The 23,562-nt window shown below is 38.6% G+C and overlaps 1 protein-coding gene across 4 annotated transcripts in view; it reads right to left on the bottom strand.

Annotated features, from left to right (window-relative positions):
- Positions 1–23,562, bottom strand: part of PTBP3 (polypyrimidine tract binding protein 3) — a 114,356-nt gene that overhangs the window by 74,620 nt on the left and 16,174 nt on the right. For 2 of the 4 annotated variants that reach the window (XM_011992452.1, XM_011992453.1), the window contains one exon: positions 4,163–4,238. In XM_011992452.1, the coding sequence (XP_011847842.1) occupies positions 4,163–4,187 (25 nt within the window). In that variant the 5' untranslated portion in view covers positions 4,188–4,238. Of the gene's footprint in view, positions 1–4,153; positions 4,241–23,562 lie in introns of those variants that run through there. The other 2 variants (XM_011992451.1, XM_011992454.1) reach the window with 2 other exon arrangements.

Genomic DNA, 23,562 nt, shown 5'->3' with positions numbered 1-23,562 from the left:
AGCAACTTCTCGGTCTTGTCCCTGTAAGGGACTCAGCCTCCACTTCTCATCTCTCACCCTTAGAGTGTAATTTTCATCATTATAGCCTAAAATGGATGAAAAAGTTCAGCTTCAACTGTCCTTGTTACCCTTCCTGTGGGTACAATGGAGAGAGAGTACTATTTTAGATCTTGAGAAGTAGTCATGTTGAGGATAAAAGAACAACAAAAGAGAAAAAGTCTGGTCCCCAACACAATTCAAGAAACTAAGTGAGCCCCTAACTACTTACCCAGACTTCAGAAGAACTTAGAAATAAACTTAAATCTGTATTTTTAGGTTTGTATTACAGTTCTATTAGCCATCTAACCTGCATCTGAATATAGCATATCGAAATAATACCCCATGACCAAGTTGGTTTATTCCAGGCATGCAAGAATGGGTCAACATCAGGAAATTGTATTTCACTACATCAAAAAATGAATGGAGACCAAATCTTACAATAAACAGAAGCACAAAAGATGATGGTAACATTTATAGCCATCGATAATAAAAACTAAGTAAAATAGAAAAGGAAGAAAATGATTAAAGTATGATGAAGGATTATTATCAAAACCCGGCAAGGTGCAGTGGCTCATGCCTGTAATCCCAGCACTTTAGGAGGCCGAGGAAGGAGGACTGATTGATCCCAGGAGTTTGAGACCAGCCTATGGGCAACATAGTAAGGCCCCGTCTCTACAGAAAATAAAAAATTAGCTGGGTGTGGTGGCACACGCCTGTAGTCCCAGCTACTTAAAAGGCTGAGGTGAGAGGACTGCCTGAACCCAGCAAGTTGAGGCTGCAGTGAGCCGTGTTTGGGACACTGGACTCCAGGCTAGGTAACAGACCAAGACCCTGTTTGAAAAACAAACCAAAACAAAAAACCCCAACCGCAAACATTATATTAAAAGATTAAATAATAAAGTCACCTCCACTGCAATTAAGAACAAGACAAAGATAATCACAAATACCACTGTTATTCAACTCATTTACGGAGGTTCCACTGAATATATAACAAGTTAACAAAATAATCCATATATTTATATACTTGAAATTATCTTTATTTGAAGACACATCATTGAATAACTGCAAAATTCAAAAACTAATAAAAAATTACTAAGACATTTTAAAGTTAGTAGACACAAAATAAATATTCAAAAATCCACAGGTCTTCTCTGTACTCCAGTATCCCGTTAAAAATGAAAATAGGAAAAAAAAATTCCCACTCAATAAGAGTAAAAATACTAAATTAAGTTTAGTTGTATATAACAACATTTGAAGTAATAGTTATTTAAGAAGTTAATCTCAGGCTCATGCCTGTAATCCCAGCACTTTGGGAAGCCAAGGCGGGTGGATCACTCAAGGTCAGGAGTTCGAGATCAACCTGGTTAACATGGTGAAACCCTGTCTCTACTAAAAATACAAAAATTAGTCCAGTATGGTGGCAGGCGCCTATAATCCCAGGTACTCGGAGGCTGAGTCAAGACAACCTCTTGAAACCAGGAGACGGTGGTTAGTGTAAGCAGAGACTGCACCACTGCACTCCAGCCTGGGCAAGACAGAGCAAGACTCAGTCTCAAAATAGAAAAAAAGAAGAAGTTAATCTCTTGCTCACATGAAAAGTCTAAATGCAGGAATTCCAGCTCTGGAATGGTGACAAAGTTATCAGGCTCTAGCTGTCTCTGTTACAGATGGCTGTCATTCCCATCATCATCTAAGAAGCGGGAACACCCACAGGCAATAAGATTGGAGGGGGAAAAAAGGAAAAACAGTGTACCCATGCAGAGATGCCCTGAAAGTTTCATACTACACTTCCACTTATACCTTGTCAGGACTTAATTACATGACCACATCTAGCTATAAGGAAGAACAGAAAAGTAGTAGTTTCATCTGGGTAGCAATGTGCCAGACAAAAATAGAGGATCTGTTGGAAAAAAAAAAAAAGAAAGAATAGCATTGGGGAACACAATAAACAATCTCTGCCATTAATTCCTAAGATTACATTTTAAAAGAAAAGTATATGATTTATATGGAAAAGTGTGGAACTTTTTCAAAATTGTCAACGGACATAAAATAGAACCTAAAAACACTGAATCATAGGTCACATTCCTAAACGGAAAGATAATACCACAAAATGATCGACATTTCACATTAACATATAACTCTAACATAATTCTTATCTGAATCCCTAAGATACTGTAGGTAAAGGTTTGGGGAAGAAGGATTCTTTGTTTTAGAACTAGATCAAGGTTGTCCAACATGCAGCCTGTGCACAGCATGCAGCCCAGAACAGCTTTGAATGTGGCCCAACACAAATTCGTAAACTTTCTTAAAACGTTGTAAGATTGTTTTGCGATGTTTTTTTAGCTCATCGGCTATCGTTAATGTTAGTGTATTTTATGTGTGGCCCAAGAGAATTCTTCTTCCAATGTGGCTCAGGGAAGCTAAAAGATTGGACACCACTGAACTAGATGAAATTTAAAGTTGACATGGAAAAAGACATGTCCACATTAAGCTAAGAGAATTTTTCAAAACAACACCTAAACAGAATTTTAGTGTTAGGTGACAGAATGAGATGTTAATTTTTTAATAACAACACCTAAATAGAATGACTGTTAAGTCCTAGTGTGCCTGAGGCTGTTACAATTTCATACCATTGTTCTACTATCCTGTATGCTTTAACGCCTTCATTTTTAAAAAGAATTATTATTAACAGTTACATTAAAATAAGTTAGAATGAGCTTGGTAGATCCAGTTATTTTCATTCTATCTCTATACTTGTTCACTTTCCTGAACATCTACGTTCCCATGGTCCCAAACACCATATAAATTCCTGATCTGGAAAGGGAGGTCCATTCATTCTTAACTCCCTACAACTCCAAAAACATCTGGATAAAGAAACCCTCCCTTCTCTGAAACTCTCCATGCCCATGGCTTCAGTTGTCAACTGTGTATGATACTACCAAATTTCTTTCGTGATGTTGAGACCAGGAACCCACTGCCTATCTGTCATTTCCATTTGAGTGTTCAACAGGAACCTCAAACTCAATATACACAAATCTGAACCTGCTGTGTTGTCCAACTCCGTTCTTCCTACATACGAATAGAAATGAACGGCATAACCATTCATTACCATTCATCTATCCAATTATCCAAGTCCACATCCAAACCCTGGAAATCAGTGATGAAATCCCTTATTCAAACATTCAATTAATCATCAATTACTATCAATTTTATCTTCTTTAAGTTATTCAATTTTCTTCATCACACTACCACTGCCACAGTGCCAGTTACCATCCTTTATTAGGATTACAGCAATAGCCTCTTCACTGCTCACTCTCTTTCCAGTACTGCACTCCTTCAATTCACTTTACAGCCACTACATTTCAAGAACATTTATTTTTAAATCATGTGGTACCTTATGGTAGGTAAATTACTTCAATTTTTAGAACGTATTGTCTTATACTTTAATACTTCTATTCCAAGTCCATCATCACTCAAAACAATTGTTTTTTGCTTTTTGTTTTTGAGACAGAGTCTCACTCTGTCCCCTAGGCTGAGTGCAATGGCACATCTCGGCTCCCTGCAACCTCCACTTCCCAGGTTCAAGCAATTCTCCCTGCCTCAGCCTCCTGAGTAGCTGGGATTACAGGTTCCTGCCACCACGCCCAGCTAAGTTTTGTATTTTTAGTAGAGACAGGGTTTCGCCATGTTGGCCGGGCTGGTCTTGAACTCCTGACCTCAGGTGATCAGCCAGCCTTGGCCTCCCAAAGTGCTGGGGATTACAGGTGTGAGCCACCATGCCCAACCTCAACACAAGTTTCATATCTAGCTCTTTCACTCAATAGTTCTGGGTCACCAACATATTGACAGTCTTTTTATCAAAATTATGTAACACAAAGAACATCAATCAAAAAAAGAATCATCAAATTAGATCCAAACGAATCCTTAAAATTTCAGAGGTACAACTAGTGATTTCATCTATGTAAACAGTATATAGTACTTTACTGAAACAAATTTTAGAGTCTGTTATAAGCAGTGGCACTTCAACATAAGACAAGCAAAATAAGAACACTAAAAAAATTTTGAAACCCATGGAAAGAAAACATTTAAAAAAAAAAACAAAAAAAAAACTCACCATACACACCTGCAGAAGGAGTAGAACTATTCATGGTAAAAGGTCCGTTAATGATGCCAGAAGAAAGAAGCTCATCAGATCCCCGCTGAAAAGCAAAACCAGTGTTTGGTTAATAAACCAAGTTGTAGATAATGGTCCATATTTACTACTAAAAGTATTAAAAGCTAATAATATTACTTCATCTTTGTACGAAGACATCAAACGGGGAACTCCTCAAGAATCACAAAATCAAAAGGTTGGAAATGAACTGCATAGCAAGAAAAAATTACTGCAAATCCACAACTATATTGTTAGTTATTTAAAAAACACAACTGCCACCACAGAAATGGGCGCATAATCTTGAAATTCTTTCTAACCAAACCCTGGTTTCCAAAATGTAACATCTGAAACTGCCACACTATATTTAGGGGGTTGCATTATAACATTGTTTTTGTAGCATACATTTATATCCAAACAGTTTGTACAGTCCTCCCTAAGAATCCTGACTTTTCAATACCAATGTATTGAAAATATAATTCATTTCCATATTGGCCAAATTCTTTATAATCAATAACTTTTTATCCATTAATCCTCAAAATGATCTTTAATACAGACTAGTTCTTAAACAACTGTTCAAGTAATTTACTCTTTTTTTCAGGTAAGAGTTTTGATCAACTTCCAAAACCGACTGGCAACACTAAAAAGTAAGTCAGAGAAGTCTTTTCATTGTAACGTAAGATCTATGACCAACATTTACAAGATTACTTTTAGGAAGGACAATAAATACTGTGTACAAAGTTAAAACCAACCTATTTTAAATAGTACTATCGGTTTAGCTTGGTCAATTTTTAAGAACAAGTGTTTTGATCCACTGGATAATAAAAATAATCCCCAAACAATCCTACAAATATTAGAACAGTAACAGTGTTACAGCACATATTTCATGTTTAAGTGTAGCTGCCACTTCTGTAGGGAACAACTTCAGTCTTTGCTGAAGAAAGACAAACCACCAATATATCTACATAATAGAAATACAATTATTTAAACAAGTCCTGTATTAAACATCCAGAAATTACTCCCTTTGGATATTTCACCAGAAATTTATAGTAACATCCCGGAACAAGAAGAAGGGATTAAGTAAGCAGGATAAAAGAAAACTGAAAATCTCAACTCCCAGAAAAATCAAGACTAAGGCCTCACTTAAAGCACAGGTCTTCCTAATAATAGTTGAGATGTAGACATTATCAGGTTACATATGATAATTAACAGATTTTGTGGTTTGCTGGCTATCTGCAAATAGAGAAAGTTACATTTTCGCGGCTTTAAATGTATTAATAGTAAAAATTAAAACTTACTCAACATGATTTTTATATGAGGAATTTGGTTAAATGCATTACTAACAGATGTATCTTCCACACATATGAGATAGCATCAATACGTTTCTATCCATACATCAAGTTAATATAATCTTAAAAACCACTTGAGGGTGGTCACTTTAGCTCTTCAGAGATTTGCAGAAATGTATTTTTTCAAGAATAACAAAAAGCACAACTATAAAGCAAAAATACTGACAAGCTAGATAATATTGACAATTTTATTTAACAAAAGACATCATTAGGAGAATAAATAGACAAGTCATGGAATAAGAAGATATCTGCAATACATAAAACCAACAAAGGATTTATATCCAGAACGTAGTAAGAAAAAGAAAAAAGGAAAAACAAAACACTAGAATTCAGTTAAGAAAAAGCCAAGATAACCAAAAAATGACAAGAGACTTGAACAGCCATCTCACAAAGTGGTGGACTATGTTACCGTTCCAGAGTATTTGTACCCTCTCCTTTTCCTGAACAAGAATTATTCACCCCCGACCATGGTCATGTGACTTGCAATGCCTCCAGTGGGAGGAGTATAACTCCCTTCCCCGCTGACAATGAACACGGTTTTGTAATATCCTTTGGGCAATGGAACATGAATGGACAGGACCTACACTTAATCCAAACAGTAATTTCAAAGATATCAGTCATTTCTGCTAGTTTTTTCTCTTTCTCTCTGAAGTAAGAGCATATCTCAAATAAGAGGTACTCTTTCAGCCTGATTCTCAGAATAACAAGTATAGCTCCATAACAGCTACCACCATTCTAAGTGAACAAGAAATAAATGTTTTCTTAAACCACATATAAATGACTAATACCATATCCAATCAAATATAAGATATTTGACCGCATCCTCATTGGTCATCAGGGAAATGCAAGTTAAAACCAGCATGAAATACTATAATATTTAAAAGATTGACAATACGATGTTAGTAATAATGTGGAGTAACAAAAACTCTCACATGGGAGCTAAGTATAACTTAGTGGGAGTGTAAACTGGTACCACTTGGAAAACTGTCTGATCCAATCTACTAAAGCCAAATATATGAATATACTAGGATCCCTATATAGTCTACTCCGATGCATAAACCCCAAGATATCGCCTACTTGTGTGCACCCAGACATGTCAGATTGTCTTCAGCAGCATTATTTGTACTCGTCAAACTGGAAACAACTAAATGCCATCAACTGTAGAATAGCTGAGTGAATGTTTGTAAATGTATGCAATGACTATACAACAATGAGAATGAACTACGGCTCCACATAACATAAACAAATCTCACAAACCTAAAAAGTCAGTCACGGCCGGGCGCGGTGGCTCACACCTGTAATCCCAGCACTTTGGGAGGCCGAGGTGGGCAGATCACAAGGTCAGGAGATCAAGACCATCCTGTCTAACATGGTGAAACCCCGTTTCTACTAAAAATACAAAAAATTAGCCGGGCCTGGTGGCGGGCACCTGTAGTCCCAGCTACTCAGGAGGCTGAGGCAGGAGAATGGCATGAACCCAGAAGGCACATGTTGCAGTGAGCCAAGATCATGCCATTGCACTCCGGCCTGGATGACAAAGCGAGACTCCGTACCAAAGAAAAAAAAAAAAGTCAGTCACAAAGAATACATGCTATATTGTTGCATTTATATAGGGTACAAAAAGCTGGGCACAGTGGCTCACACCTGTATTCCCAGCACTTTGGGAGGCCAAGGAGGGAGGATCACTTAAGGTGAAGAGTTCAAGACCAACCTGGGAAACACAGGGAGACCCCATATCTTTTAAATAAAAATTTTTTTAAAAAATGGATTATCAAAAGCAAAAGCACAAATCACAAAAAATAAATAAACTGAACTGCACTTTGTCAAATATAAAAACTTTTGTATTTCAAAGAACATCATTGAGAGAATAAAAAGACAACACGGAGAATGGAAGAAAGTATTTGCAAATCACGTATCTCACAAGAAACTGGTACCCAGAACACCTAAGAACCCTTAAGCTCAACAATAAAAAAAGACAACCCATTGGATTTGAAAAGGTATTTCTCCAAAGAAGGCCAGTGAGTACATGAAAAGATGCTCAACCTAATTAGTCATTAAGGAAATGGAAATCAAAAGCCACTTCAAGGAAAAAGTAAGACCATGATACCACCACTTAACTATCAGAACACCTAAAATAAAAAGTTACAATATCAAATGCAGACCAGGATGTGGAAAAAATGGATCTCTCATACATTGCTGGTAGCAATGTAAAATGGTACAGACACTCTGGAAAGTAGTTTGGTGTTTTCTTAAAAAAAACTAAACATACACTTAGCAACCTCAAAAGATAATATGCTCTATGATTTCACCTACAGTATTCTCAAAATGACAAAAATCATAGAGATGGAAAACAGATTAGCAGTTGCCAGGAGGTAAAGATGGCTGGGCGGAGGTGGTAGGTATGATTATATACGGTACCATAAGGAGATCTTTGTGGTGATGGATTAGTTCTGTATCTTGACTGTGATGGTAGTTATGAGAATCTACATATGCAATAAAATCAAATAGAACTATATACAGGCACTGTGCCAATACCAATGCTCCTGTTTTGATGGTGTACTATAATTACATAAGATGTGACCACTGGAGGAAACTTTGTGAGGGGCACACAGGACTTTTCTATAGTATCTTTACAACTTGCCATGCATCTCTAATTGTTTGAAAAGTTTAATAAAATTAAAATTAAAAAATGAAATATAGGATAACAGGTGCTTCATTCTGAGCCAAAGGATTCCTACTGGCTTGAGAGTCTTGCTGTCTTAGAACAGTCATCACTAACACCTGTGTTCAACTCTGCCACAGCCCGCTGTTACAGATCATTCTCAATACTGTGCCTCTGTACAACAGTGGTCCAGAAGGCATCCCTTCAAAGATAAGCAGAACAAAAAGAAAAGAAAGAAACATTACAAAAGATAGATAACATACACCAGAAACTACACAAATTTCAATTGACAGCAAATAGCTTTTTGTAAAATGAAAAAGAAAAAATTGACCTAATACCCTCTCTAAAACAAAACTATAAAGGGATACAACAGCTCAAGGGAAAGGCAAATAAGAAATCTACCAAAAGAGTTAAAGGAAAAATTGGTGAGAAAAAAGAAAAGGCAGTATCTTGAAAGTCAAACATTTGAGAAGTCAAAAGCACAAACACCTTTCTACCATCCAAACAAGTTACCTGCTGTGAGGAACCAACTCTTTTCATATTTTTGACATTAAAAAACTAGTAAGAAGAAATGTACAGGAAAACACTTTGAGACACTTGAGATTACCAGAAAGGCACCTAGAGGAGGTGTTAAACTGTTAACACAGGCCCCAGATAAGGGCTAAGAATCCCAAAAGTTGACTATAGTCTTTTTTTTTTTTTTAGACAAGGTCTTGCTCTGTCACCCAGGCTGGAGTACAGTGACACGATCTTAGCTCACTGCAACCTCCGTCTGCTGGGTTCCAATGATTCTCATGCCTCAGCCTCCTAAGCAGCTAGGATTACAGATGTCCACCACAACACCCAGCTAATTTTTGTATTTTTAGTAGAGACGGGGTTTCACCGTGTTGGTCAGGCTGGTCTCGAACTCCTGACCTCAAGTGATCTGCCCACCTCAGCCTTCTAAAGTGCTAAGACTACAGGCGTGAGCCACCATGCATGGCCTGACTATATTCTTCTTAATGCACACATGCCATTTCAGTTTCAATTTGACAGGGAAGTAAGTTACTCATATTTTTTTCTATTTTTATCTCATTCAATAAACTGTTACCTAGTTTCCTACCAAATAAATCTCCAATCAACCATTAATGTGAAATTATTCTACTGGTTACTGAATCAAGTCTAAACGCCTGTGATGGCAATGAAACGCTCTCTCTAATCTGGATCTCTTCCTCACAATAACACTCCCCTGTCATGTAATTTTCTCCAAATAAATCATACTTATTCTGCATCTTTTTATGATATTCTCCTGCTTCAAGCACTACCCCTTTGCTACATATCCAATCCTATCTACTAGTCACAGATAAAATGGCACCAATCCTTAAGAATTTTTCTATCCCAAGTGAAAAGGTTCAACGTAATTTTTACCATCTTTCAACATTAAAATGTGTATGGTTCTAGAATTTTAGTTCAGTTCACATAATCTATTATTCCTATGTTTATAATTATCAATATCATAATTTTGTCAAATATGTACACAAAGTTCTTAGATACCTTGAGGTCTATTTGCGCCTTTATACTATATTATACTAGCCTATAGCAGAGTATCAGGTACAAGATTAACAGCCCTCTGCCTTGGCTACTCAATACAATCACATGGGCAGCTAAAAAATAAATACTACAGGCTGGGTGCAGTGGCTCATGCCTGTAATCCCAGCACTTTGGAAGGCTGAGGCAGGCAGATCAAGACCAGCCTGACCAATATGGTGAAATCCCATCTCTACTAAAAATACAAAAATTAGCCAGGTGTGGTGGTGTGCACCTGTAGTCCCAGCTACTGGGGAGACAGAGGTAGGAGTATCACTTTAACCTGGGAAGCAGAGGTTGCAGTAAGCCAAGATCACACCACTACCCTCCAGCCTGGGCAACAGGGCAAGACTCTGTCTCAATCAACCAATCAATACTACAGGCTGGGCACAGTGGATCATGCCTGTAATCCCAGCACTTTGGGAGGCCAAGGCAGGTGGATCACCTGAGGTCGGGAGTTCGAGACCAGCCTGACCAACACAGTGAAACCCCATCTCTACTAAAAATACAAAAATTAGCCAGGTATGGTGGTGCATGCCTGTAATCTCCACTACTCAGAAGGCTGAGGCACAAGAATCACTTGAACCCAGAAGGCTGAGGTTGCAGTGAGCCGAGATTACACCACTGCACTCCAGCCTGGGCAACAGAGTCAGACTGTCTCGAGAGTGGGGGGAAAAAAGTATCCATTTTTAGTACCAGAGTCCATACCTTCTTTGTATAGAATTGTACAGGACATTTAGTAAAGTCTCACTTACGGTTAACCTTTGAGAAAAAGAATAAAGCATGTATCTGCCTATGCATTTGAATTTTTCCTGCAGAACACTGTGATGAGATTTGTTTAGAGAAAAAAAAAGCAAAAAATTTCACTGTAACCACCTTATTTAAGCATCTTTGCCTACTTATCCAGTTATCTCAGAATATATCTATGAATATGAAATAGCTGGATCATATTTCATTTTGATAAGTCATTTATCTTAATACGTATTTTACAAAGTTATAATATGAATCTATGCTCTGCTTTATTATCCTTTTAGCTGATAAGCTTTCTCCATGTTGTTAGTCTGTCACTATTCATTTACTTATTTTGTGAGACAGAGTCTCGCTCTGTCGCTCAGGCTGGACTGCAGTGGGATGATCATAGCTCACTGCAGCCTCAACCTTCCAGGTCAAGCAATCCTCGCACCTTAGCCTCCCATGTATCTAGGACTAGAGGCATGCATCACTTTGCCCAGCCGATTTTTTAATTTTTGTAGACAGAAAAAATTTTATTATTATATTTGGTTCTACTGATTAATCGTTTATTTTTTTGTAGACTCTTGCAATTTTGCCCAGGTTGCATCACAATTATTTTTAGTAGATTATCATAATTTTATAATAACATCCTTAACTATTCCCCTATTTTAAATTATAGTGTTTTGTCTATTATTACATAATTTATATCAGTAAATCTTCAATATAGCATTTTTTCAGAATATTCAGAAGTGAAACAGACAACTTTTGTTTTTTGAGGAAAAGGTAAAACTACAAGAAACCTCAAATTCCTATAGCAAAATGTAGGGTAACTTCAAGTTACTACTGCACTACAAGTGATGACTAAGAAGCATTTTTATTTCTACAGGAGTCTTTCAAATACTGTTAAAATTAGCAAATGACTGCCTCATTTTAATATGGCCCACAGTTTGTGTAGTAAAAAACTTATCTTGCCCAAAGAAAGGGGTGGCTTTTGCCCTTTCCTTCTTGGAGGTAATCTCTAAGTCCTTGAAATATCACGCCTGAGGACTGTTTTTTGTTTGTTTGTTTGTTTGTTTGTTTCTGCCTGGCGGCCTTGGGTCACCAGTCATAGGGTAAGGAATAGCCATGCCAGAAAGATGGATAATGTGATTTAGGGTAGGAGCTTTGGGTCACACCTCAAGGGGCTGGAAACTAGACTGAAATCAGCCTCGTGAACAATAAATTATTTAGGCCTATATAATAGTGTTCCAACAAAAACTGTAAACACCAAGGATCCAGTGAGTTTCCCTGGTTGATAATACTCCATGCCTACTGTCACACACTGATGCTGGGGAAGTAATGTGTCCATGGAGCCGGGACGATGGTACTTTCCAGGACCCTGCCTTAGGCATTTCTTCCCTAGGCTTGATTTTAATCTGTGTCCTTTCCCTGTAGCAAACCATGTTGGGAGTATAAGTGCTTTCAGTGACTTCCGTGAGTCTTTCTAGCAAATTATTGAACCTGTGGGTAGCTTCGGGAATCCCCTACACTTACAACTGGTGTCAGATGTAAGGGCAGTCTTGCGTGGACCTTGTCTCAAAACATCACAGTTGGCCTAATTCTTCACATGGTTAAATAAATATAACAAAAGTATTAATTTGCTTAATATTTCTTACACTTTTTTTTTTGAGACAAGGTCTCACTCTGTCACCCAGGCTGAAGTGCGGTGCACAGCACACTGCAACCTCAATCTCCCAGGCTCAGGCGATCCTCCCACCTCAGCCTCCTGAGTAGCAGGGACCACATATGCATGCCACCATGCCTAGCTAATTTTTGTATTTTTTTGTAGAGACAGGGTTTCACCATGTTGCTCAAGCTGGTCTCCTGGGATCAAGCTATTTGCCTGCCTCAACCTTCCAAAGTGCTGGGATTAGAGGCCTAAACCACTGTGCCTGGACAAAAAAAGAAAAAAAAACTATTCTTAACCTTTGAATTACCATTGGACTTCCATCTGTAAAGAAAAACAGTAGTCTGAGAATGAGATCAAATATTCAAGTATAGAAAAACCAGAAAATTAATTTAAATTTGTACTTCCTTTTTTTTTTTTTGAGACAGAGTCTTGCTCTGTCACCCAGGATGGAGTACAGTGGCGCTACAGGGTTCACTGCAACCTCTGCTTCCTGGGTTCAAGTGATTCTCCTGCCTCAGCCTCCCGAGTAGCTGGGATTACAGGCACACACCACCACGCCCAGCCAATTTTTATATTTTTAGTAGAGACGGGGTTTAGCCATGTTGGTCAGACTGGTCTCGAACTCCTGACCTCAGGTGATCCACCCACCTTGGCCTCCCAAAGTATTGGCCAAATTTGAATTTCTTAAATTAATGCAACATCTTAACTGTCACATTCAAAATATAAACTCTATTTATAAGGATATGGTGAAAGTTGCAAAGTCTTCAAAATAAACAATTACATTTGATAATTCTACTTCAATTCTATTTCAATGATAATAGGAAGAGCTTTTTGAAAAGAATAAAACACGCCTAAAATAACACATAAAGGGAACCCTAGTATCAACTGAAGTGTTGGAATAGCAATTTTTATTGTCTTATTACACATCAAGAGCAATTAAAATATAAGATATATGTCAGGCGGGGTGGCTCATGCCTGTAATCCCAGCACGCTGGGAGGCCAAGGTCGGGGGATCACTTGAGCTCAGGAGTTCAAGACCAGCCTGGGCAACAGAATGAGATCCCATCTCTACCAAAAACACAAAAAAATTAGCCAGGCATGGTACCACGCACCTGTAGTCCCAGCTACTTGGGGGGCTGAGGTGAGAGGATCGATTGAGTCAGGAGGTCGAGGTTCAGTGAGCCAAGATCATGCCACTGCACTCTGGCCTGGGTGACAAAGGGAGACCCTGTCTCAAAATAAAAAATAAAAAAGATAAATAAGATCATAAAGTTTCATTCCTGGAAAAGTTTTATCATTCTTTATAAAAAATAAACAAGACGTTTCTCAAGTAATTATGACACTTTTAAAAAGCTGGTAACTTTCTCCCCCTAATAATTTCAGAATATGATAAACAAAAGACAAAGAGAACAAAAGAAACTTCCATTTGAAAATTAGTCATAAAATAATTCTGACAACCACAATTTTCTAGCCAAGTTTTTTCCCAAGAACTCATTTTCAAATTACAGAAAACAAAGGCTTTTTTGATATTATAAAACCTAAATCCCAAGAGTCACATTACTTTGTAAAACATTGTAAAAGATGAGAAAAACAGAGTTATTAGTTCTGTATTATTACTTTAAACCAACCTAGTCCAACATGCAGCCCAAGGGCCACATGCAGCACAGGATGGCTTTGAGTGCCTCCCAACGCAAATTCATAAACTTTCTTAAAACATTAGGAGATTTTTTGGTGTTTTTGTTGTTAGCTCATCGGCTATCATCAGTGTTAGTGTATTTTATGTGTGGCATAAGACAATTCTTCCAATGTGGCCCAGGGAAGCCCTGCTTTAAACATTCCCTTTTTTTGAGACAGGGTATTGCTCCATCACCCAGGATGGAGTACAGTGGCATAATCAGGGCTCAAGCAATCCTCCTGCCTTGGTCTTCTGAGTAGCTAGGACTAGAGGCAAGCACCACCATGCCCAGCTATTTTTTATTTTTATTTTTTGTAGGGATGGGGTCTCACTTTGTTGCCCAGGGTGGTCTCAAACTCCTGGGCTCAAGTGATCCTCCTGCCTAGGCTTCCCAAAGTGTTGGAATTATAGGCTTGAGCCACTGCAATGTTAAACTTACTCCTTTTATTTTAAAAAAACAAAACAAAACTTTTCTTTCCTAGACATAAATTCTTTCTCCGGAAATCACTGCATTTAATTACAGACTACTTCAATATAAAATGAAAAGTATTTATCAAAATTATACTTAATATTCATATCCTAAGTGTCTCAAAAGCAATTTTACTTACATAAGGTTTGACTGCTATGATAACAGATTACGGTTTAAGGGAAGAATGGAGGATAATCAAGCAGAATGGAGACATTTTTAAAAGGAAGGAAAACTTGGACAAGTGAATGCAGACGACCAAAAGAAAAAAGACTGTACCACAGGTAAGGCCTGAATAAGCCAAATGTGAAGACATGGGGGAGTGGCAGGGCAGACGCTGGTTGCAAACAACACTGTGTGTTTCTAAGGACAGTCTCCTTAGAAACACACAGCAAATTTACATAAGTCCAGCGGTTGCTCTGTGGACTTGTCAGCTCTCTGGCTAAGTCAAAACACCAATCAGCTTTACTGGCTCAAGTATCAATTACTGAAGCTCTCGCCTGCTGATGCATAATTCACGGGGCGAACAAAGCAAAGAAATACTGTAATTAAACAACACAAATAAGTGTTTCATCATCAAATTTGATAGGAATTGGTTTTATTTAGCATTAAAGTAAAGCCAATGAAGTAACATGTACAGATGATTCTGAAAATAAACCAAATGCATATGAAATTCAAGAAAATATATTTGTTTAAATCTATCAAGACACTACATGACTATACAAAAGAGGCTATCAAAAAACTATTTCATGATTTTCCAGAATCCTAGACCTTTTTTTTTTTAATTAATAGAATCTTAAATACTGAAATACCCAAGTCGGACCTTTTTCCAGCAGATAGTCTAGTTGACCCTGTGTGAACACTTCCCAGGACAGAAAACTCACATTGGTTCTGCCCTAAGTTCTTCCAGAAACAGAAATAAAAGTGATATTTATATGGAGTCTCACTATACTATATGCACTTATTGATTACTTACCTTTATATACTCCTCTACAGAACCTACTACAATGTTTCATATATAATCGACGTTCAAAACTTTTTTTTAAAAAAAGTAATAGGCCGGGTGTGGTAGCTCACTCCTGTAATTCCAGCACTTTTCGGAGGCCGAGGCGGGCAGATTGCCTGACGTCAGGAGTTTGAGATCAGTCTGGCCAACATGGTGAAACCTCGTCTCTACTAAAAATACAAAAAATTAGCTGGGTGTGGTGGTAGGTGCCCGTAATCCCAGCTACTTGAGTAGCTGAGGCAGGGGAATTGCTTGAACCAGGGAGGTGGAGGCTGCAGTGAGCCAGGATCATGCCACTGCACTCCAGCCTGGGCCACAGTGCGAGACTCCGTCTCAAAGAAAAAAAAAAACTGAGTAAGAACTATAGAGATAAAGGAATAAACAGAATATTCAATAGGAGGTTCGGATTCATTGTGCGGCACTACATGAAACTCCAAGGGCTTTGTTTTAAGCATTTAGCATTTAAACATTTAAACATTCACCCTTCCATAGCCGCCTGTAACTCTAAACACATCTAAACCCAAAGACATTTGCTACTGGTAACTCTACTGACCCTTTTAATTGAGATCATACCCTCACATACACTGTGGCCCCATCAACACCTTTCATCTACTGAGTGTGATTATCCCTAAACATTCTCTAAAGAATAGTTACCAAATTGTTCATTTGTGACATTTTCCATTCCAAGGCTGCCACTGTTGAGATTCTAGGGCAGTGGGAATAAAAAAGATAGTTAAAGGTAGAGGAAATTATTTCAATGAGCAGCTGTGGCAATGTTTAAAAACTACCCTGTTTGGACAGTTTCAATAAAATGATTCTGACTGCCTTCATTTTATATGGACAGCTTAGCAACAAAATATCAACACTTTTTTTGAAGGCAGCACATTGAAATACTTTCTTTAATGACTGCAAGTAATTCCTCTAAAAAGCCTTCTAATTCATGACATCCAATCAAAATGCCATTCATTTGAATATTTATTCAGTTCCTACCATATAGCTATAACCCATATATATTGAATTCAGTATGTATAAATGTGTAAGCAATAATATTTATTCATTCAGCAAATTCAATAAATATTTACTGAGCCACCAGCTATGTGCCAGGCTTTTAACCACTGGGGAAGATTAGGGGACAAACGAAAATCCCTGCCCTTACCTTAATGGAGCGTACAATCTTGCACAAAGAAACAAATTATTATCAAAGAAAGTAAATTATGTATTATGTCTTAAAGTCTTAAGTGCTTCTTAAAAAGTAGGAGAAAAAACGTCAGGAGTGCCAGAGGTGAAAAGAATTTCAATTTCAAATAGGACAGCAAGGTACAACTTAAGAGAAAAAGGCATTTAAGCAAAGTCTTACAAAAGTAAGGAGTAAGCAATGTAGATATCTGAGGGAAGAATGTTGTAGGCAGAGGAAACAAAATGCCTTGCATGTTCTGGAAAAACAGTAAGGAGGCAATCAATTATGGCTGAAAGAGAATGAGCAAGGGGAGAAGTAAAGAGATTACAGAGAAGGTGTGTCATGTGATGCAGGGCCTTAACGCTCGTTCTAAAGAATCTTACTCTGAGCAAAAAGAGGAAAAGAGAGTTTTGAACAGGAGTGAAAAGATCAATTTGCTTTTTTAAAGGATCACTCTGGCTGCTGTGTTAAAACAGTCTTTAACAAGACAAACAGGGAAGGACTCTGGTTTGGAAGCTGCGATGATAATCCGGGTTAGGGGCCAGGGTAGTTGCAGTTATGGTGGAAACGTTTTGTTTTTTTTTTAATATATGATCGGCCCACCATATCCATGGGCTCTGCATCTGTGGATTCAAACAATCACAGACCGAAAATATCTGGAAAAAAACTGCATCTATATAAACATGTACAGACTTTTTTTGTCATTACTCCCTAAGCAATACAGCATAGCAACTATTTACATACCATTTAAATCGTATTATAAATAACCTAGAGATGACTTAAAGTATTCAGGAGGAAGTGTGCTAAGTTATATGGAAATACAGTTGACCCTGAACAACATGGGTTTGAACTGCCCGAGTCCAAATGAGGATCAAAAATACAGTATTCCCAGGATGCAAAACCCAGTTATATGAAGGCTGACTTCTTATACATGCAGGCAGACTTCACCTATACAGAGCCAACTGGAGAACTTGGGTATGCATGGATTTTGCGCCCCCCCCAGATACTGAGGGACAACTGTATTCTGAAACAGATTTGCTAGCCAGGCACAGTGTCTCAGGCCTGTAATCCCAGCAACTTGGGAGGCTGAGGCAGAAGGATAGCTTAAGCCCAGGAGTCTGAGACCAGCCTGGACAAGAGCAAAACCCCATCTCTGAAAAAAAATTTTTTTTTAATTAGCCGGGTATGGTGGCGCATGCCTGTAGTCTCAGCTACATGGGAGGCTGAGGCAAGAGGATCATCTGAACCCAGGGCATTGAAGGCTGCAGTGCTCTATGATTGTGCCTGTGAGTAGCCACTGCACTTCAGCCTGGGCAACATAGCGAAATCCCACATCTCTATTTTAAAAAGAAAAAAAGAGTCAATGTAATAAAACAAAAAGACTCAGGATCTATTTCAGATTAATTTCCCGATTTTGATAACTGTATCACAGTAATGTACAGGAAATTATTTATAGGTAATACACTCAGAAAAATTTAGGGGTTAAAGAATAAACTATAGTCTCAAAGCATCTTCCAACAAATTATTGATTATGAAAAGAAAATTGGTAACTTTACAATGGAAAAGACTGGCAGAAAATCACCTTAACCAAGTGATTAAGATACAAAAAAAAAGGGGGAGGCCGAGGCAGGAGGATCACTTAAGGCCAGGAGTTTGAGACCAGGCTGGGCAACATAGTGAGACCCTGTATCGACAAAAAACAACAACAACAACGACTCACTGGGCCTGGTGGTGCATGCCTGTGGTCCCAGCTATTCAAGGACTGAGACAAGAGGATCACTTGAGCCCAGGAACTCTAGGCTGCTGTGATCTGTGTTCATACCACTGCACGAATGAGACCTTGTTTTTAAAAAAAAAAAAGAACGGGTGTGTGTACATTTACATCTATAGAAACACTATATACAGAAGGGGAAATAGTAAGACAATTGGGGGAAATGATAAACAAATGACAAATGGCACAAATATGAACTGGGTAAAGGATATACGAGTTCTTTGTACTCTTCTTATAATCTTTCTGTAATTTTACATTAAAATAAAGTTTTTAGAAAAATAATAAGTCAATGAAATTCACATTAGTACACTAAGAAAACATAAACCGTTAAAAAGAAAAAGGCCGGGCACAGTGGCTCATGCATGTAATCCCAGAACTTTGGGAGGCCAAGGCGGGCAGACTGCTTGAGTCCAGAAGTTGGAGGCCAGCCCAAGCAACATGGCGAAACCCTGTCTCTACAAAATATACAAAAATTAGCCAGGTATGGTGGTGCCTGCCTGTGTTCCCAGCTACTCAGGAGGCTGAAGTGGGAGGACTGCTTGAGCTCAGGAGGTCAAGGCTGCAGTGAGCTGAGATTGTGCCACTGCACTCCAGCCTGGGTGACAGCAAAACACTGAAAGAAAAAAAAGAAAGGAAAAGGAAAATCAAAGTATATATGTGGTATGTACACACTATGGTAAGCTATCAGATAAAGATAACATGATCATATAACAAAGTCATACCCATAGTAATTTACAACGAAAAAGTAATCGCACTTACATAACCTTACTTTGACATTAATAAGACTTTTTCTCTTTTAAGAGACAGGGTCTCGCTCTCTCACCCAGGCTGGACTGCAGTGATGCAATCACAACTCACTGTAACCTCCTCTCATGGGCTCAAATAATCCTCCCACCTCAACCTACCAAGGCACTGGGACTACAGGTGTGTGCCACTACACCCAGCCTAATAAGTTATTTTATATTCATTTCTTCGATATTTATTCACCATTGTGAGTAGGCAGCTGTACTGTTTATCCATGCCTGCATAACTAATTACTCCAAAATTACTCCAAAATTTAGCAGCTGGAAAAAACAAATATTTTGTAACTTAATTTGTGGAAGTCAGAAACCTGGACACGGCTTAGCTAGGTCCTCTGGAGAGCCTGTCACAGACCGGAATCATCTCAAGGCTTAACAGAACAAATGAAGGATCCACTTCCACATTTACTCAAGTGGTTGCTGGCAGGATTCAGTTTGTACATGGGCCTGTCCATAAGGTAACTTATAATATGGCAGCTCACTTTTATCAGAGTGAGCAAAAAGAAAGCGAAGCCAGAGTCTTTTGGAAGTTAATCCTCTTAAGTAGATTTAAGTCCACCATCTTGCCATTTGTTGTCTTTGGCTCATCTGTTCTTTCACCTATCTTAAATACAGATAGATTAAAAGAAAAGGAATAGGAAAAAAATACAGCCAGTTCTCCGTATCGATTACTTCTTCATCCATGGATGAACCAAATGAAGACGGAAAACATTTGGGGAAAAAAAAGTTCCACAAAGTTACAAAAAGCAAGAGTTGAGTTTGCCATGTGCCAAATACTACCTTGAATGAATCCACGCAAATGAGGTTATGTGTAAGCACTGTATTAGGCATTTTAAGTAACCCAGAAGGATTTAAAGTATACAGCAGGATATGCTGTAAGTTATATGCAAATACTGCTCTATTTTATATAAAAGACTTCAGCATCCACAGATTTCGGGGTCCTTGGGAAGTTCTGGACCAATCTCCCAAGGATACAGAGGGAGAAATGTATACCACACAAATACCAACCATAAGAAAGCTGGAATGGCTACATTAACATTAGACAAAGTACACTTCAGGATAGGAACTATTACTAGAGATAAAACTGTATATTTCGCAAAGAGACAAAAGGTCAACTCACCAAGATATAACACTCCTAAATGTGAATACATCTAGTAACTGAACTTCAAAATACATAAAGCAAAAACTGACAGAACAGCTGGGTGCAGTAGCTCATGTCTGTAATCCCAGCACTTTGGGAGGTCAAAGTGGGAGGTTTGCTTGAGCCCAGAAGTTTGAGATCAGCCTGCACAACAAAACAAGGACTCGTCTCTACAAAAATTTAAAAATTAACCAGACACAGTGGTGTGTACTCTTTCAGTCCCAGCTACTTAGGAGGCGGAGGCAGGAGGATCCCTTAAGCCTAGAAGAGCCTGGGCTAGACAGCCAGACCCTGTCTCAAACGAAACAAAAAAACAAAACAAACAAACAAAAAAGAAACACAGAACTACAAAAAGAAATACACAAATCCACAATTGCAGATAGAAATTTCAGTATTTCTCTTCTCTTTAATTAGCAGAATAAAAAATCAGTAAAGATACAAAAAACCTGAATTTCAACCAGTCTGTCCCACTGACATTTAAAAGGCACTACACCCAACAAAATTAGACTACACATTCAAGCATACACAGAACATTCATAAAGACAAACCATATGTTTGACATAAAACCAACCTATGGATACATAAAGGGATCGAAATGATACAAAGCATCCTGTCTGATCAAAGTAGTAAGCTTTAAAAAAACCAGTAACAAAAAGATATCTGGAAAACCAAAATATTTATAAATTAAACGCATTTATAAAAAATCATGGGCCAAAAGGGAAGTCCCAAGCAAGAACAGAAAATATTTTGAACTAAGTGAAAATTAAAGCCAGCCATATCAAAAGTTGTGGGATGCAGCTAAAGAAATAGAAAATTTGTACTCAGGAGGCTGAGAAGGAGGATCACTCGAGCCCAGCAGTTCAAGGCTGTAGTGAGCTATGATAGCGCCACTGCACTTCAGCCTAGGTGACAGAGTGAAATCCTGTCTCAAAAAATAAAAATAAAAAACCATTTTAAAAAAGAACGAAACAGAACATCTGAATGACATGGTTTTAAAAACTCAATTCATAATTTAAAACCTTCCAACAAGGAAAATACACTCACAAATAGCTACACTGATGAATTCTACCAGAGTTTTAAAAGAAATAATACCAATCTTATACAAATTATTTCAAACAGAAGGGAACACTTTCCAACTCATGTCAGTTGTGGTCATCTGATAGCTCATTGTCTTTCAAGGAATTTGTACATTTGGTCTAAGGGACTCATTATTTCCTTCCTTCTACTTTCTTGGAATTTAATTTTTTCTGAATAAAAATGAAAACAGGATAAAAAATCTGAGATAGCGCTAAAGCCATGCTTAGAGCGAAATTTATAGCATTAAATTATTACATTCAAAAAGATCTCTAGTCAAAATAGCAAGTGTTGCCAATACATTGTAACAATGGTAACTGTCATACACTAACAGAGAGTTCTCTGGAACTATCTAGTAAAGTTAAGCATATGCACTACCCAGATCATGCAGTTTCTCTTGAAGTGTGGTAGGCGAACTTCTAAGGTGGTGCCAAAAGATCCCCATCTCCTAGAATTCGTGTCCAAGTGTAATTCTCTCTCCTAAAGTATAGGTTGCACCCAAAAACTCGCTTCTACTGAACAGAATACAGCAAAAATGACGGGATGCCACTTCTGAAATTAGGTTTCAAAAGACTTTTACCTCATACTCTCTTGCTCTCTTTTTACGTATTTATAAGCAGCAAGTTGTCCTAAGGAGAGAAGCACATGGCAAGAAATTCAGTGTGGCTTCCAGTAAGGCCTTTATCTCAAAGGCCCAGGAGATGACTCCTGCCAACAACCACACAAGTGAGCATGAACATGGATTCTTCTGCCGACTGCAGCACCCACCAACACCTTATAGAAGTTCTAGAACCAGAAAACCCAAGTAAGCCATGCCCAGATTCCTGACACACAGACACTGGCAGATAACAAATCTTAATACTAACAAATAAATGTTGTTTTAAGCTGCTTAAAAAGAAAGTATCAGGCTGGGCACAATGGCTCACGCCTGTAATCCCAGGACTTTGGGAGGCTGAGGCGGGTGGATCACTTGAGGTCAGGAGTTCGAGACTGGCCTGGTCAACATGGCGAAACCCCGTCTTTACTAAAAATGCAAAAATTAGCCAGGCATGGTGGCAGGCAGCTATAATCCCAGCTACTTGGGAGGCTGAGGCAGGAAAATAGCTTGAACCTGGAAAAAGGAGACTGCAGTGAGCTGAGACTGTGCCGCTGCACTCCAGCCTCAGTGACAGGATGAGACTCCGTCTCAAAAAAAAAAGAAGGGGACGGATGTGGTGGCTCACACCTATAATCCCAGCACTTTGGGAGGCTGAGGCGAGTGAATCACTTGAGGTCAGGAGTTCAAGACCAGCCTTGGCCAACATGGAGAAACCCTGTCTCTACAAAAAAACTACAAAAATTTGCCAGGCACGGTGGTGGGCACCTGTAATCCCAGCTACTCGGGAGGCTGAGGCAGGAAAACTGCTTGAACCCGGGAAGCAGAGGCTGCAGTGAGCTGAGATCATGCCACTGCACTCCAGGTTGGGCTACAAAGCAAGACACCATCTCAAAAAAAAAAAAAAAAAAGTAAAGAAAAAGGCCAGGAACAGTGGCTCACACCTGTAATCCCAGCACTTTGGGAGGCCAAGGCAGGAGGATCATTGGAACCCAGGAGTCCAAGACCAGCCTGGGTAACATGACAAAACCCCATCTCTACAAAAAATGTTTTTAAAACATTAGCTGGGCATGGTGGGAGGATTGCTTAAACCCAGGAGGCAGAGGTTGCAGTGAGCTAAGACTGCATCACTGCACTCCAGCCTGGGCAACACAGTGAGACTCCGTCTTCAAATAAAAAGAAAAGAAAAAGAAAAAAAATTAGCAAGGCACAATGGTACATGACTGTAGTCCCAGCTACTTGGGAGGCTGAGGTGGGAGGATCACTTGAGCCCAGGATCCAGGTGCACCATGATTGCACCACTGCACTCCAGCACGGGCAAGAGAGCAAGACTCTGTCTAAAAGAAAGACATCAAGTCAAGAAAAGCAAATTAAACTCAATGTAAATAGAAAGAAGGAAATAAAGAGAAAAACTGATGAAATTCAGGAGTCAACCAACACAGGAAATGAATAAAACCAAAAGCTGCTTTTCAAATAGACCAACAATACTGAAAGCTATACCAATCAGGAAAAAAAAGAAAATATCAATTATGAATATTGGTACTGAAAAGATGAAAATTACTACAGATCCTACAACATTAAAAGGATAGTAAGAAAACATTATGGGCCGGGCATAGTGGCGCCTGTAATTCCAGCACTTTGGGAGGCCAAGGCAGGCGGATCACGAGGTCAGGAGTTCGAGACCAGTCTG

This window comes from Mandrillus leucophaeus, unplaced genomic scaffold (genome assembly GCF_000951045.1).
Source record: "Mandrillus leucophaeus isolate KB7577 unplaced genomic scaffold, Mleu.le_1.0 Scaffold410, whole genome shotgun sequence".
Lineage (NCBI taxonomy): Eukaryota > Metazoa > Chordata > Mammalia > Primates > Cercopithecidae > Mandrillus > Mandrillus leucophaeus.
Note: the sequence above shows the minus strand (reverse complement) of the source record. Positions and strands in the feature narration are given on the sequence as shown.